This window comes from Protobothrops mucrosquamatus, unplaced genomic scaffold (assembly GCF_001527695.2).
Source record: "Protobothrops mucrosquamatus isolate PMUCROS unplaced genomic scaffold, P.Mucros_1.0 scaffold181, whole genome shotgun sequence".
NCBI lineage: Eukaryota > Metazoa > Chordata > Lepidosauria > Squamata > Viperidae > Protobothrops > Protobothrops mucrosquamatus.
Genome location: NW_015386540.1, coordinates 112,414 through 127,920, shown reverse-complemented (window position 1 = coordinate 127,920; position 15,507 = coordinate 112,414). Strand labels below are relative to the sequence as shown.

The 15,507-nt window shown below is 36.4% G+C and overlaps 1 protein-coding gene across 1 annotated transcript in view; it reads left to right on the top strand.

The window, feature by feature from the left end:
* The window catches only part of FSHR (follicle stimulating hormone receptor), a 78,811-nt gene that overhangs the window by 54,845 nt on the left and 8,459 nt on the right, over nucleotides 1–15,507 (top strand). Inside the window, exons 4-8 of the mRNA XM_015813693.2 lie at nucleotides 148–222; nucleotides 5,017–5,088; nucleotides 6,120–6,197; nucleotides 11,512–11,580; nucleotides 12,880–12,954. Of these exons, the coding sequence (XP_015669179.2) occupies nucleotides 148–222; nucleotides 5,017–5,088; nucleotides 6,120–6,197; nucleotides 11,512–11,580; nucleotides 12,880–12,954 (369 nt within the window). The remainder of the gene's footprint in view (nucleotides 1–147; nucleotides 223–5,016; nucleotides 5,089–6,119; nucleotides 6,198–11,511; nucleotides 11,581–12,879; nucleotides 12,955–15,507) is intronic.

Genomic DNA, 15,507 nt, shown 5'->3' with positions numbered 1-15,507 from the left:
TCAAAGTTATAGTGAAATTTTATATTTGATAAGTTACATACAGCTTAATAGATAAATACTGATTATCCACTCTATTTACTATCAAAGAGCAAGACTTAAGTCTTTACAATACATATTCCTATGGACATATTTCTTTTTTCCCTACAGAAGGATTGAGAAAGCAAACAATCTTGTGTATATTGATAGAAATGCATTCCAGAAACTTCCCAGTCTCAGATATTTGTAAGTTTGTAATTTATGTAACTGTTTCAAATCAAGTTATTTTTACATACAGTATTCTTTTTATTTTGTTTTGTCTACACAATAACCATCCAGTCAATCTCTTTCATGTAATTAACGCAACTGCTCCTGTGGTGAAAACAATTCATATTCCCAGTTCAAAAATGAAAGTTTTGATGATTGCAACATTATTTTATTTCAGGTTCTTGCTTTTGCTATATTTTTTAGTGTTTGTAGAATGTAACTGCAGGAATAAAATGGAATTGTTCCTTGATAAGTGTGGCAGTTTCTTCTTTCTCCCATTTCCATAAATGAAATGTGTTATGAGCTTCAAAAGCTTCTGAGAAAAAGTATATAATAAACTATGTAATTCTAAGAACTGCAAGTTACTACTAGAAATATATCTCTAATTCTGTTATGTTTAAGGAGCAACGGGCAATTCTGCTCTTCCCTTTGCTGCCATAATAATCCACATAATGATCCAGAAGAGCATTCTGGTTCTAAGAGGGTTTGTTTCTAAATGTAATCCATTGACTTAATTGAAGCCAAAGTGCGCTTCTGTTTGGATAGATATTTGCAATGAAGGGATATTCAACAGGAAAAAGTCTACTAGCTCTTCCCTTTACTATCTTCTTACCACTCTGTGGATACAGTCAGATATTGGAATAGGAATTAGCACTTTCCACGTGCATCAAAAATTCATTCATGCAGCACTGCCTACAACAGATGCCCTTTTTTCCCAAGTAGCTCATATATTCTTTGAATATATGTATATTGTACTAAACTTGGAAACAGGCAAATGTTAATGATAGAAAACAAAGACTTCACATCCTTATGGTTGAAGAAACAAGCTTAAGGATATAATGGCCTTTTGTTTTTTGACCAAAGTCCTTTTTTTTTAACCCCTGCCTTAATTTGTGATGGAGATACAAGAAGTTAGGCTCAGTTTGGTTTAGGGAATTGTGACACATTCAGTACTATGCTGCCATTTCTTATTTGAATTCCTAAAAACTATGGTCTTTACCTGAGGCAAATTCAGCAATTTGTATTGTGTTTCTTTTTTAATTATTTTTGGCACTGCAATGTATTCACAAATGCCATGCCAGACCAGTTCTTTCCCAGCTTTATTTCACACTGATCAGTTGATGAGATATAATGGAAAGGCAAAAGAATCTCAGCGCTTCATTACAGCATTACACACTCCACTGAGAAAACTTGAGTGGCTTTTTAAAAACTTAATGAATAAAGAAAAGGGACAGAGCTGCAGAAACCAGTGTAAATTTATTTTTCCATTTCTTTCAGGCACCACATTATTTAGACTTTTCAAGTTATGAGGAAAGGTGCCAAGAAAACAGGATTATTTGCTTATTGCTTCCTGCAGTCATACAATAACTTTCTTCTAAAGGTTGCAGTACAAGTAGTCCTTGATTTACGACTACAATTGGGATTGGAGTTTCGGTTGCTATGTGATGTGGTCATTAAACTGGACCTGATTTTATGGACATATTCACTGCAGTTATAAGCAAATTGCATAGTCATTAAGCAAATCCAGCTTCCCCAGCTGACTTTGCTTTTGCCACGAAAGTTGTAATACCATGTTTCCCCAAAAATAAGACCAGGTCTTATATTAATTTTTGCTCCAAAAGACGCATTAGGGCTTATTTTCTGGTTAGATCTTATTTTCAGGGAAATACGGTATTAAATGCATCCGTCTGGCTGACAATCTTAACTGGGGCTTATTTTTAGGGTGGGGCTTATATTATGAGTATCCTGAAAAATCATGCTAGACCTTCTTTTCTGGCTGGGTCTTATTTTCAGGGAAACACATTCTATCTACTTGGTACTGATAAATCATAACCAGCTCTATATACAGGTAAGTCCTCAACGGTTCAAAGTTACAACAGCACTGGAAAAAAGTGACTTATATTTATTAGAGTTGGTTGGTTTGTAACTAAAGCAGCATATAAGTTTGAACAAGCAAGCAAGCAAATAAATAAATACAGTCTATGTTAAGTCATGTTTTTCACACTTACGACCTTTCCAACATGGTCACATGATTAAAATTCAAACACTTGGCAACTGGCTCATATTTAAGACGGTTGCAGTGTCCCAGAGTCAAATGATCACCTTTTGTGACCTTCTGACAAGCAAAGTCAATGGGAAAGCCAGATTCACTTAACAACTGTGTTACTGAATTAATAACTGCACTGATTCACTTAACAACTGGGACAAGAAAAGTCATAAACTGGGGCAAAATTCACTTAGCAACTGACTCACTTAGCAATACAAATGTTGGGTTCAGTTGTGGTTGTAAGTTGAGGACTACCTGTACTAAGTCATACACAATTAGGAAACTAGGTTTACCCTGCCACATGGCATGATTTCTGGGCAAATAATATTATTGACATCACTCATTTAGAAGAAAAGGCCTGCACTATTATATACACCTCTGAACTACAGGAGTAACTTCTGAGTAAACATAGACAGAATTTAGCTTCATATCACATTTTATTTCTATTAATATATGCTTTAATTGGGAAAAAGAAATTGTAATTATTTCATGTCCCTCTTCCACATGTTAATTTTTAAACTCTCTACTTAACTTTGAAATCATAATCAGGCATCCATATAGATTAATAATGTATTTCAAACTAAAATGCTGGTTAATAACTACTTTATGCAATAACAAAAAGAATGAACATGATTAGGGTCCAATTACATTTGTTAAGGGCTTTCATTCATTGTTTCTCCATCCCTCCCACTTTTTTTAAGGAAAGTGTGCCCTTGACTTGCTTCCAAAGATTTTTCAAACAGAGGATAAAATTGTTAATTGCTTCTTTCCAGCACAGGCCAAATGGACAATGTGTTTCCAAATGGTAACTTGTTGCCCTTTTCAATTCTATAGATATAAACTTCATTAAAAGGAAAGAGTAAGGGGAACTATTGTCTGCTAATGTTTTGGCTTTTTAGATCACACTGTTGGGTTCTTTTGTTTCCAGAGTTGCTGTTCATTTATAATCTGGATTCTAGAATGTTCTATCATTTCAAGGGATGGGAAAGAAATTCATCATAAATTCCTTTTTCAAGTTCAATGGCAGGAGATACCAACGTGGAATCTTCCAGAACAGATGAAAACACAATGTGCTGAGTTGGTTACATTAGATCTGAATGTTTCTTTCATTGGAATGAACATTTGGGAAAGCTGCATGAAGAAAAGCATACCTTGGATAGCTTAAAAATATATGTACAAAAAAGTATACATTGTGGAAAGTGGGATATAAATGTATGTTTATTAGGAAAAGGTTAAGAAAATGTATACAACAATTACAACAAATACAATTCAGGAGGTGATTTAAAAATATTTGCAGGAAATATTTTTACAGAGCAGTACTTGAAAACATCATATTGGACATAGATTGTATTTATTTATTTATTTATTTGCTTGCTTGTTCAGGCTTATATGCTGCTTTAGTTACAAACCAACCAACTCTAATGACTATAATCCCATCCACACATTTTTACTCTTAACAGATTTAAACAAATTTGAACCTATATATAGTTCAAATTTGAAAGGGAATGGGATTTCTCTGGCACTGAAATTCATGTTGGGTTTAGTTTATAATTGTACATCCTTAGGGGTTGAAGAACTGGCAAGGTCCTAGCACCAGGGGAGAAGCATTGGCAGAGGTTCAAGCCTGACAACTCATGCTGCAGTAAGCGTGTTCCCTTTTGCTCCACTTCAGATTCAAAAACATCCCCTTGCTGCAACATGACCATATATCACAGTGTTGTACAAATATACAGTTACACCTCTGAAACATGTAAGCTAGAGAACCATAATCCTGGAGAAAATCTATCTATGTAATTGCTAAGAATTTTATTTTGAATTGTTTACTTTACAAATAAATATAATTGCTTGCATAAAACAGTATTCAGTCCACAGACCTAATAACTGTATGGGAAATAGGGAGAGCTGCTCTATTCTCTCAGAACAAAAATGCCCTATGTCCACTAATCTGAAAAACCTAAGAGAAACACAAGCAACTTCTCCATTGGATAGCCATTCTCAGGAAGTCACTCAGCCAAGCCACATTCTGGCATACTGAGTAAGACAAGATTTGCCACTTCTCCTTCTGAGATGCAAAGAGCAAAATGTCATCAGTATTCATAGGCGCTTGGTTGTAGTGCTAAAAAGCCTTCCTTTGCATGCTGTTTTGTTCTCAAGCAAATGTTGTGAGGATATGAAATAAGTCAGATAATAAACCGTTATTAGATGGAAACAATGCAGAACATTATGATACTGATTTGAAGGCTGACTTTGGAATGGAACTAGTTGTCCCTGATGTTGGATATGTGACTTACTCCACAAACTCATTAGTTCTTCTGCAGCACAAGTTCTTTGTTGCTTCTTTTCATATTTCAGAATCCCTTCAGAATCCTCACAAGTGTGAGGACAAAACTTGCTTTTTCCCTTTCAGTGTCACATATTGTAGCTGAGAACTATGCAGCATATCTGAACAAAGTTGTTTAGTGGAGTCAGAAATAATGTCAGTGACAAGATCACAAGATCACCCTGGGACAGCTTTCTCCAGTCTAGCACTCTCTGGTTCTGTGGGATTATAAATCCCATTATTTTTAATCATTTTTGCTTTCCTGCAAATATATTGGATTAACAGTGAACATTCTGGCTTGCAGTGACACAACTGGAGGGCACCCATGTTGAGAAGGCATTTCTCATGAATCTCTCCTTCCTCCCATAAGTAATTATGACTATATATTTATTTTCTCTTCTTTTAGGTTAATATCGAACACTGCCATCAGATTTTTGCCTGTTGTTAACCAAGTATACGCTTTGCATAAAGTTGTGTTGTAAGTTTTTCCTGGATTTTTTTGCAGTTTGTATGTTCTTGCATGTGTGTGTGTAAGAGAGAGAGAGAGAGTCATGGGGGGTGGGAAGCAAAGGAAAGAGAAATAGGAGACATAAATTAAGATGGATTCCATTCAGATTACAGTTAGGTCTTACAACTATTCAACAGAGTAAAATCTCAGATTTTAAACTTGCAATGCAAACATGAAAATATAAATTGATGCTGGATAATACATATTTTATTTCTGGAAACTCTACAAAAGTTTCAAAGTGAATATAGCTTCAAAACTAAACAATAGATCAAATTAAAATTATTTCTAGTAAGATACATTTATCAACATCATGTGAACATACTTCCATTTATGCAGAGACTCTTCCCCTCCATCTCTTTCACATGTACCTACATGCCCTTCCCCAGATCTACTTCAAAGAGCCCTTAGCCTTTCTCCAGAGCAAGCACGGGGGCAAGAGAAGAAGCTGCAGAGGGAAGGAGTAATTCATTCTCCTAATATCTGTAGCAGTAAATGCACACCCCTGGAATTCATTCATAAAATAATTCTGAAGACAATAAAGCCATTTTGCGCATGGAAACCACATGCCATTGGCATTTATACAAGAATAGGTTCCCAGAAGAAAATAGGATTTACCTTCAAACGTCTCTCTCTCTTTAAAATCAGACTTTGATCTTTCCTTGTTAATTTCGAATTCTGTTCTGCTGATAGTGATCACAGCAGAGAGAGAAGTATGTGTGGTGATCATTGGTTGGAGATTCAGCCACCATGAAAAAGAACTTTAGTAAAATAACAGAATTTGGTCATCAATAAAGCAGTATTAGTTGTTATATAAAGTACTTATTATATACTTTATATATTATATATTTTGATATGATTGTAATTATGTAATTATGTTCTCACTTCATTTTTATTTTGGTACTTACTACTATAAAATCTTAAAGGATCTGCGTTATATTTCAACAATACAGTATGAAAATCCATGTTTGTATCCCTTCCCTTGACTTTTCTTTTAATCTCAGAGATATTCAAGACAACATAAATATTCGCAAAATTGAAAGAAATTCTTTTCTCGGCCTAAGTTTTGATCGTGTTGATATGTAAGTTACATCTGATTTTATACATATACATGTTATTTATTTTTGTCCATCTATTTATAGGTAGATCTTTTGTTATCTCAGAAGTTTTAAAATTGAGATTTATGAACTGCTATTCAGTTGTATGATACCTAAAATAATGCCATCTTGGGGGGGGGGGGAAGGAAACAATTACATGCAATTTATCTTGGCAAATAAGGACAGATTGGCATTAAAAATCACCTTTGCTTCCATCATTGCTGATTTATCCAGCTCAATCACTTTTCTCATGGCATTTCCAGTGTCTGCTTACAGCATGTCCTTCCAGTGTCTGCTACAGCATGTCCTATATAGTCCGTCCTCATTTTCTCAAGTTTATACTGCTTAACCTACATTTTTTTAAAAATGCAGATGCTACAGTAGGCTTTGAATTTACTACAGCTTTCCAACTGATTAAATTTCATGGATGTGAAAATAGGCTTCAGTGCTGACAGAATTGAATTGCTTTACTCCTTTTGCATTCAATGCCCCCCCAGCTCTCTTTCTCAACATGAAGCACATTTAAAAATTAATGATGCTCCCATTCCTTCCCCCTTTCACATGCCAAGGCACTCTCATATCATTCAAGTGCCACTCAAAGTCAGCAGGATGGCTTCTTATTTCCTGTCAGCTCCCGACATTCCCTTCCTTCATTAAACGATGGGGAGAGCAGCTGATTATTTGATACACTTATGCATAATGTTAATATATCATCGCTGGCTACTTCACAGGACACTGTCATGCTGCCTGCTTGGAACCTTTTGCATTGTGTCTTTTAGTAAATCAGCATGCAGCCTTGACACTTCTCATCTCTTGTCTGTTGGGCATAACTGAATATATGTAGGGCAAAGCAGATGCCTGCTTTCTCTCGCTATCATTATGAGAATAATAACCAACATTTGCTTGTGCCACTTCCAGAAGCTTCATTCAGCGATGCTTTCTGACCAAATAAGGATTAAGTAGAGTTCATTCTGGGTGGTTTGGGCACTTCTCTGTCCTTCTTTTCCAACATGTTACATGTTCCTATCTCTGTTTTATACCCACTTGCATAAAACAGTGGGTGGGGGGAGGATTCTTTATGACTGTTCTCTAAGCTGCTAAAATAATGAATTCTTCTGATTTGGTCATGATGACCTTCTGCAAGATCCTGTTCAACTCTGTACTACTGAACTCTAAGGTTCTGGTAAGGTATTGCTGTGATCAATGCTTCTTAAAACCAGGCAAAAGGCAGCTGATTGCAGTCAAAATTCAAGTGTGTGGTCTAATGAGGTGCACATGATGAAAAAAGGAAGATTAAGAAAGGCCCATGTGTGTAGTAAGAAGTTAATTTGCATTGCAACTGGTTCTAAAAACAAGCCTTAACAATTTATCTAGCTCACTGCAAGAAATCCTATGATACCATAGATTTCTGGAAAACTTGTAAAAGGCACGAATCAAGTGCTAATGCTGGAGCTCAGCTTCCATCTTATTTGATTCCTTCATGTATTTATTCATTTTATATACTGTCTTTCTATTCTTTGAACACTCACTAGATTTAACAATATAGAAACACAAGATGGAAATAAAGTAATCATAAGGCAATTAAAACAGCAAGTACTAAAATTATTTATATTAGATGGGCTAGGCTAAAGAGGTATATTTTCATTGCTCTTTTAAAGGTGAAAAATGTGCTTCAAATGGAATTCCTGAATTCCATCACAAGCAGCACCCCAGGCAAAGGTCTTCTCCCACACGCTCACAATATCTTCCTGGGCACTATCCAGCTCTCCTGCCCTACCTAAATATTTTTTAAAGTTATTTTAATTAAACAAAATTAAATACATTCCATAAACAGTCTTAGAAAATAAAAATAACGGATGGCTGCAGCTGAGCGTAAGCAGGACCGCCTATTCAGGAAAAGAAAAAAAACAAAAATCTAAGTGAAACATAAAGCAATAAAGAGCAATTCTGGCAACTAGAGGGAATGGTTCACCTTACTTTAGAACCTCCTCATTGAAGGTCTCTGTTGTTCTTGTTAATTGCGAAGTCGTGTCTGACCCATTGCGACCCCATGGACAACGTTCCTCCAGGTCTTCCTTTGAAGGTATCTAGCAGCCATCAATATAATCTCAAAATTTCATACTTTCCTACCAACATTAGAAAGGCAGTATAGTGCAATCTAAAGCCATGTTCATAGTTTTAGCTATCATAGTGCAGACTAAATGAGCATTCTGTATTCTTTCATCCATATTATTTATAAAGATGTTAAGCAAGAAGGCCCAGGAGAAAAACATGCAGCAGATCCTCTTTCCCTGATCTCTAACTTAATGAAGAGCTGCCAGTGAGCATTATTCTAGCCTCAAGAGAGCTTTCTGTCAGGAAGTAATTATCTGTTGGATGACTTCTCAATCTGAATTTTCCCTCAAAAACAGGAGTTTGTTGTTTGGAGGTTCACTTTATGATCAGGTCCTCTCTCCACTGCCACAAGAGCTTATGTCAGGGTACCTGACAGTGAAGCTCTTTTTCTCTGGTTTGTCATCTCCAAAGGCATTATGGAAGGTTTTTTGGTAAGCTGTGATAGGTTCTGACATGTATTGAAGATGTGACACCAAAGGGTGCATGCTTTTCACTGTCAAAAGGATAATCTCCCCTACCAAGAACATAATTGATTTCCACATCAACCTTCACACTCCCTCTCGGACCTTAGATAAGTGTATCACTTGAATGGGCAGGTTTCACTCTGGATTAGAGACCAAGTGTGAAGGATTTCTGACAGTTTAATTAAATGATTCATTGTTAACCCATCACTCAGGCCTGCCACTTTGGGTTAAGAGTGAATGAGCCTTGCCAAGTCACAATAAGAGCAGAGATGAAAGCAAATTATGCGGGAGGAATGATAAATATAGCTGACTGTAGATTGGGTCTAAGCAAGAAGCAAAGAGAGGGAAAGGCATATTAACTTCACTATATACTGAGGAACAAATTCTCAGCAGGCTCTGAGATTCCATTGGTGGACTCCTCAGATTTTACTATCATTTTGCTAGCACATTCCACATCTAATGAAATAGTATATCCTAATATATCAAGTGCTTGCATGGAGGAGTGGTTACAGAAGGAGGAATGAGATTATAACATGCTAAATTCAGATGATCAAGAGGTAGCTTGAATAGAAAGGGCTGAGAAGATGGCTCACTAAACTAGTTTAGTTTAATTATCTTTGTATGCCATTATTGTGGATGATGTAACTGAAATATAAAGAGAACATACCCCTATTCCAATATGTTTACAACCTAAAATTTGCCCCAGGAAAGGGAGAGGAAAGAGGAAAGCAGGGGTAAACTGGTGAACAATGCATGCCCATTCATGCCCATGCATACAATAGTGCCATCTTCATATTCTACTATAAGGAAGCGTGAGTAGGTATAAATAAATTATTTAAACATACATTCTACCTCCATTTATCCCTGTTTCCATTTCTTGCTCCCATCTCTGTGACAATGTGAGGACAAATCTTGCAAGCAACTAACCTTTTTGTATTATGTAACACATGGTTAGTGGATGGTGATGACTGTGCTAAACAGAACACAGACATTTGACATTTGGAAAAATGGTAAAATTTGGAAAAATATTTGAAAATTTTAACTTAGTATTCTTACTGATGAATTGCAAGTTAATAATGTTACTTGCCAAATTAATAAAATAATTTACATTCAGAAAAACCAAAAAAATCCAATAATACAAACAGAAAAAATGAATTTAAAACATAACTTGAAGTAGGAATAAATAGCAAATAGTTAAGAATATATCTCATATTTTGCAAAAGACAGAGGAATCAATCCTACATCCTTCCAACCATAGCATGGAGACATCCCACAAAAAGTTTTTAAAGGATACATCCTCATGATGTTGGTTTTATCTCATCTCTAACCTGCCACATAGGCAGCCTAAAGTCACATTGAGCTATTTCAGTTTAAACTAGCATTGATGCCCTCTTTTTCATGATTTTTTTTATTTATACCCCCTTTTTATTATTTTTTATAAAGAATTCAAGGCAGCAAACAATCTAATACTCTTCCTTCCTCCTATTTTCTTCACAACAACAACACTGTGAGGTGGATTGAGAGAGAGTGACTGGCCCAAGATAACCCAGGTGGCTTTCATGCTGGATTAGAACTCACCAGATTTCTAATCAGTAGACCAAACTGGCTTTCATGATCTTCAGTACTTCCTTGTATATATAGTTGATGATATAGGTGCCCTCTCCACTCCATCACTGGGCATTGCCTTTCATGGCCATTATCCTTGAGCTGCTGGAGAAAATTAGATACCTAATTTCTGCAATGGTATCTGCTGTAGTAACTAATTAATGCTTCAAAAAGTGCCAATTAGACACTTCATGGACTTCTTGCATCCATGGGTTTAGTGGTTTTTTTTTAAGAGGGTGGGATCTATTTTTTGTTAATGTGAGTTTAATGCTCTTTCGAAAGAGCAATAACTTTTGCTTAAAAATCAGGTCTAGAAGAACACAAGATCTCTGTTCATGAACAGCCTGAATGAAGGACACAAACACAGTAGCACAATTTTTCTTCTTACCTGACATTCAGGAGACTTTAAAGCAGTGGTTCTCAACCTTTTTAATGCCGCGACCCCAACCGGTCGTAAGTCGAGGACTAAACCAGTCGTAAGTCGAGGACTAAACCAGTCATAAGTCGAGGACTAAACTGGTCGTAAGTCGAGGACTACCCAACCAGTCGTAAGTCGAGGACTTTCCCTGCCTGGGAGCGCCGCGCATGCGTGGCTCCGCCCCCTTCACCGGCCGAGGCGTAGCTGGCAAGCGGCAGAGACAGAGCAGGCCGACCACCAGTTGGCCCAGCCCAAGGGAGGTAAGGCACCCGCTGGAAAAGGGGAAAAAATGGTGGACAAAAAAATGGCGGACAGCCTTGCTTGGCGACCCCCATGAAATGGTCGATCGACCCCAAATGGGGTCCCGACCCACAGGTTGAGAACCACTGCTTTAAAGGTAGCTACATTCTCTGCCCCAGGCACCCATCTGCACTCTTAAGTACTTTAGCACACATTAAAGAGAGTGGTTGGTCCTTGTTTTTCCCCACCACTAGGTAGTACTCAGTGGGAAATCCCCCAATCTTTTTCTTGAACTTGTTTCTCATTAAGAATAGGGGGGAGGGGGACTGGAAGTATGCATCAAGTTAATGCAACTATGTTGGAGGAAAATGTATTGTTATTTAACTAACTATTTGAAAAACAGAGTTTGTGCTAAAAGCCTTTTATAGATTAAAAAAAAACTTTTTTTCCCTTGCAGAAGACTGAATAAAAATGGAATACGTGAAATTGAAAACCATGCCTTCAATGGGACTATCTTGTCTGAGCTGTGCGTATATTTGTATTGTGTTGTATTGTATTGTATTGTATTGCAAGATTAGGTTACATTATGTTACATTATATGGAAATTTTGAAAGATTTTCTGTAAAATAGTTACTGCAACAAAAACATTCATTTCACTTTCTCATTGTTTAAAAGTATAGTATGTTCTCTAAACTATGGTTACAGTAGCATGTGGAGCAGGGAAATATTTTTTTTTCCTATGTAAGTGGCATAAGGAAGAGGAAGAATAGAATTTTACCAAAGCTTTATACTATATATATCCTCTCTGCCCAATATCTGAAATGGAGCCCATATACTTGCTGGAAGGACTGTCATGTTAATTTGATGCCCCAAATCTTGTGCCAAGCTTTCTAAATCTAGGACTCTATCATAAGGCATCTAGAAGGCACCAATGAGAAAAACATGTAACTATGAATAAATAAATTATTTGAAAGTAATATTCTTTTGAACAGAGAGTGATAAGTAAGTTAGATACCAAAGACAAAATCCCAAAATTTTTAAGTTTTGAAATATTTCACAAGAATACAAATGCTACCTACATCCTTGAATATTGGAATCAGCTGACAATAATCCAAATGAGAGGCCATCTCTTGGTTTTCAGAATGGAACTGTAGCCTGTAAAATAACCTTTGACTTAAAAGAACATTCTCCAAGATGGCATCTTCAGTTGTATGGAAACTGCCATACCACAATTCCCAGTGAAGGTGACCAGGAGAAATCTAAATTAAATGAAATCATTTAAGCAATACAATTAGTTGAGTGAAGGGATGGAATTAAATCAGAATTTTCCAAACTTATAAACCAGGGTTCTCAAAGCTTTCTGAAATCGTGTATTGCGGCCATGAAATGGCTCTCACGAGGAAATTGTCATGAAATTAAATGGTCGTGGTCATGTCCTGAAATGGTCAGTCCCAAAATAGACATTTAGCAAATGCAACTGATAAAGATCTCCCCTTTGTTTCTAGCTCTCCCAGGATATGTGCCAGCATAGCTTTCTCTATGATAGGGACTGATCGATTCATTTCCAAGTGACACACAGCATTGCAGCAATATTTATTTCCTGAAGAAAGACTGTGAACCTGCATGGAGCTCATTTTTTTTCTTGGGAAAAATATTGTTGGATGACCCTATGTTTTTCAGAAGGTCATCATAAAGCAACCTTGCCAAATGTCATGAGAGTCTGTGGGCAATTAGAGAGGTTTCTAAAGATATATGAATGTGTAGATACCCTTCTTGAAGTGCCTAGCTTTAAACAATTATTGTTTATTTTTTATTTCACTAACAGAAATCTGAGTGATAATTATAATCTAGAAAAGTTACCTAATGAAGTTTTCAAAGGAGCACATGGACCAGGTTATTTGTAAGTAATAATTCTCATTATATGCTTACCATTGCTGCTTGTATAATCTCAGATAAGTAGATTTTAAGGTACCATCACGGCTCACATTTAAAAAAATGCATGTGGCTTTATGAAATTTAAGAAGCATTTAAATTTCATCACCGCATGAATCTCCTTGCTCTGCACTGTATATTTACTTTTGATTCTTTGCTCCCCTAAAGAGCACAAAATAATTAACACATAATTCCCAGTTTATGATTCATTTAAGGAGCTTTGGCTATATAAAAAACTAAGGAATGTATTTTCTCATGAACTGGCAGTGGATTCCATCTTAGATAATCTAAAAGGGACTGAGAAAAATTCATAGTCAGTAGAGTTACAGGTTGTAGGGATTAGAAGAAATCTTAGAGGTCATCTAAGTCCAAACTCCTACTCATTGCAAGAATCCAGCAGAATCTCCATTGCTGATAGCCATTCAGTCTCTTTCAAAAGTATCCACCAAGACAAAGTCCCATTTTTCTAAGGAGACTGTTTCACTACTTAATTGTAGCTAGGAAATTCATACTAATATTCCACCTGAATCATCTTTGTTATTTTTCAACCATTGATTCTGTCTTGATCTGATAGGCTTGTAGGTATTTGTAGAATGTTGCTATATCTGCCTTTATATTCACTTTTATAAACATGCCCATCTCCTTTAACATTTGGCCTCTGGGCTATTTAACTTGGAGGTAGCTGCTCCAGCCTATTCATATCTCTTTGAAGTTGCAGTGCCCAGAATGGGACCCAGTACTACAGTTCAGCATAACCAGTACAGGGTATAATGGATAAACTAAATAAAAACTCCATATTCAGAGGCAAAACAGGGAAGTGTTTCAGTGGTGGTGTGTGTGTGTGTGTGTGTGTGTGTGTGTGTGCACGCGCATATGCTATTTGGCATCATATTGTCCAGCACCATTGGTAATATGTTATGGATAGATGGACCAATGATGTGATCTTGTTATGTTATTCTTTATCGGGCAGTCAGCCAGATGTTCAGACTGGATTCAGCATTTTGTCCACCTATCAAGTCCTTTCCAAGGACTTGAGATAGGCAGATGTGGATGTTTGATAGTCTTTAAGGTATGACTGCATTATGTAAGCTGTCCCAAATAAAGATGTCTTTTGCAATTAATTGATGGTGATTTTGTCAATGCCAATCCAGTTGTTCTGGGATGGCACCCAAAGTGCCTATATTATTATCAAATTTATTTGATAATAGCATTTCAAGACAACACTGATATGATAAAGGTTCATATCACCTTTATCACTTTGGAATTATTATGATTCTGATTATAATTATTAGTAGTAATAGTATCCCTCAAATCAAAAGAAATGGAATAGTTCAGGGTCGCCCCCAAAAAAGGAAGAGATAAAGAGCAGGAAGCCATAGGTACTATGATAACAAACTCTAAAATAACATACTGTATATACAATAAATTTCCATATATTCTGATCTTTTTCAATAACCTGTTGGAGAGCAAAATTCATCATAAAATTCATTGAGTTCATTGAAGCCTGGCACTCAAGCAATTCCATCAACAGACACATTGACCTACCACCAGCCTAAAAACCCCTCAGAATCCAAATCAACCACACAGCTAACCAGAGACAGCACCAACCTTTAACCATCCCACACAAGCCCCCCCAACCAGCACTTCACCTCCCAATGACCCTCACCTGATGTAACCTCCCCATCACAAGACCCATCACAAGACTTCCCCTGATGACTCACACCTGACCATCACAAAACCTATTTCAAGACCCTCACTTGACACACCCACACCTGGCCCATCACAAGACCTACTGACCACATGAAGCCCTTATAAGCAGAACAACACTGACAATGACATCCCCTAAACCCTGCTGAATATGTTACCTAGCCTGATAACAAAATGCTCAGAAACCAACCCACAAGCTTGGAGAATGAACCTTCACCTTCAAAGCCAATTTATTCTACTCATTTTTATTTAATTTTGATTGCTACTTTTACCCTTTTAATCAGAATTCCACTGAATACCCTCCCAGGCATGAAGGCCAACTAATCCCTCTGCAGGTTTTGTATTCACAGTATCATTCACTTATATAGGGGAACAGTAACAGATTCCTTCAATTGGCCAAGCATGAATACACAGGTTTAATATACTGTACAACTAATCCATAAGAAAACCACATAATTTGTTTTAATATTTTTCTAGTTATACCATCAGTATCTGTAATTTTACAATGTTTCCATATTCCCGTGTGTTTATTATTTGCTTTTCATCATTGGGTGGGTGTTAAATTTGCATTTGCTTTAAATTCATTCTTCAACTTATGAATTTTAATTCCCGTCTAACTCTCTAAAATATACCTTCTATCATTCCTTCACTTCAGTTTCATCCCAAATCATTTCATCATTTTTATTTTTAATTCCTTTCACTCTGATGGAGATTTCTTTTTAGTCATCTTTACTTATTTCCAAAATAATGTTATTTCAATCAAAATCACTCTACATTTTCTCTCTCTTTTAAACTTTTTTTAGTATACAATACT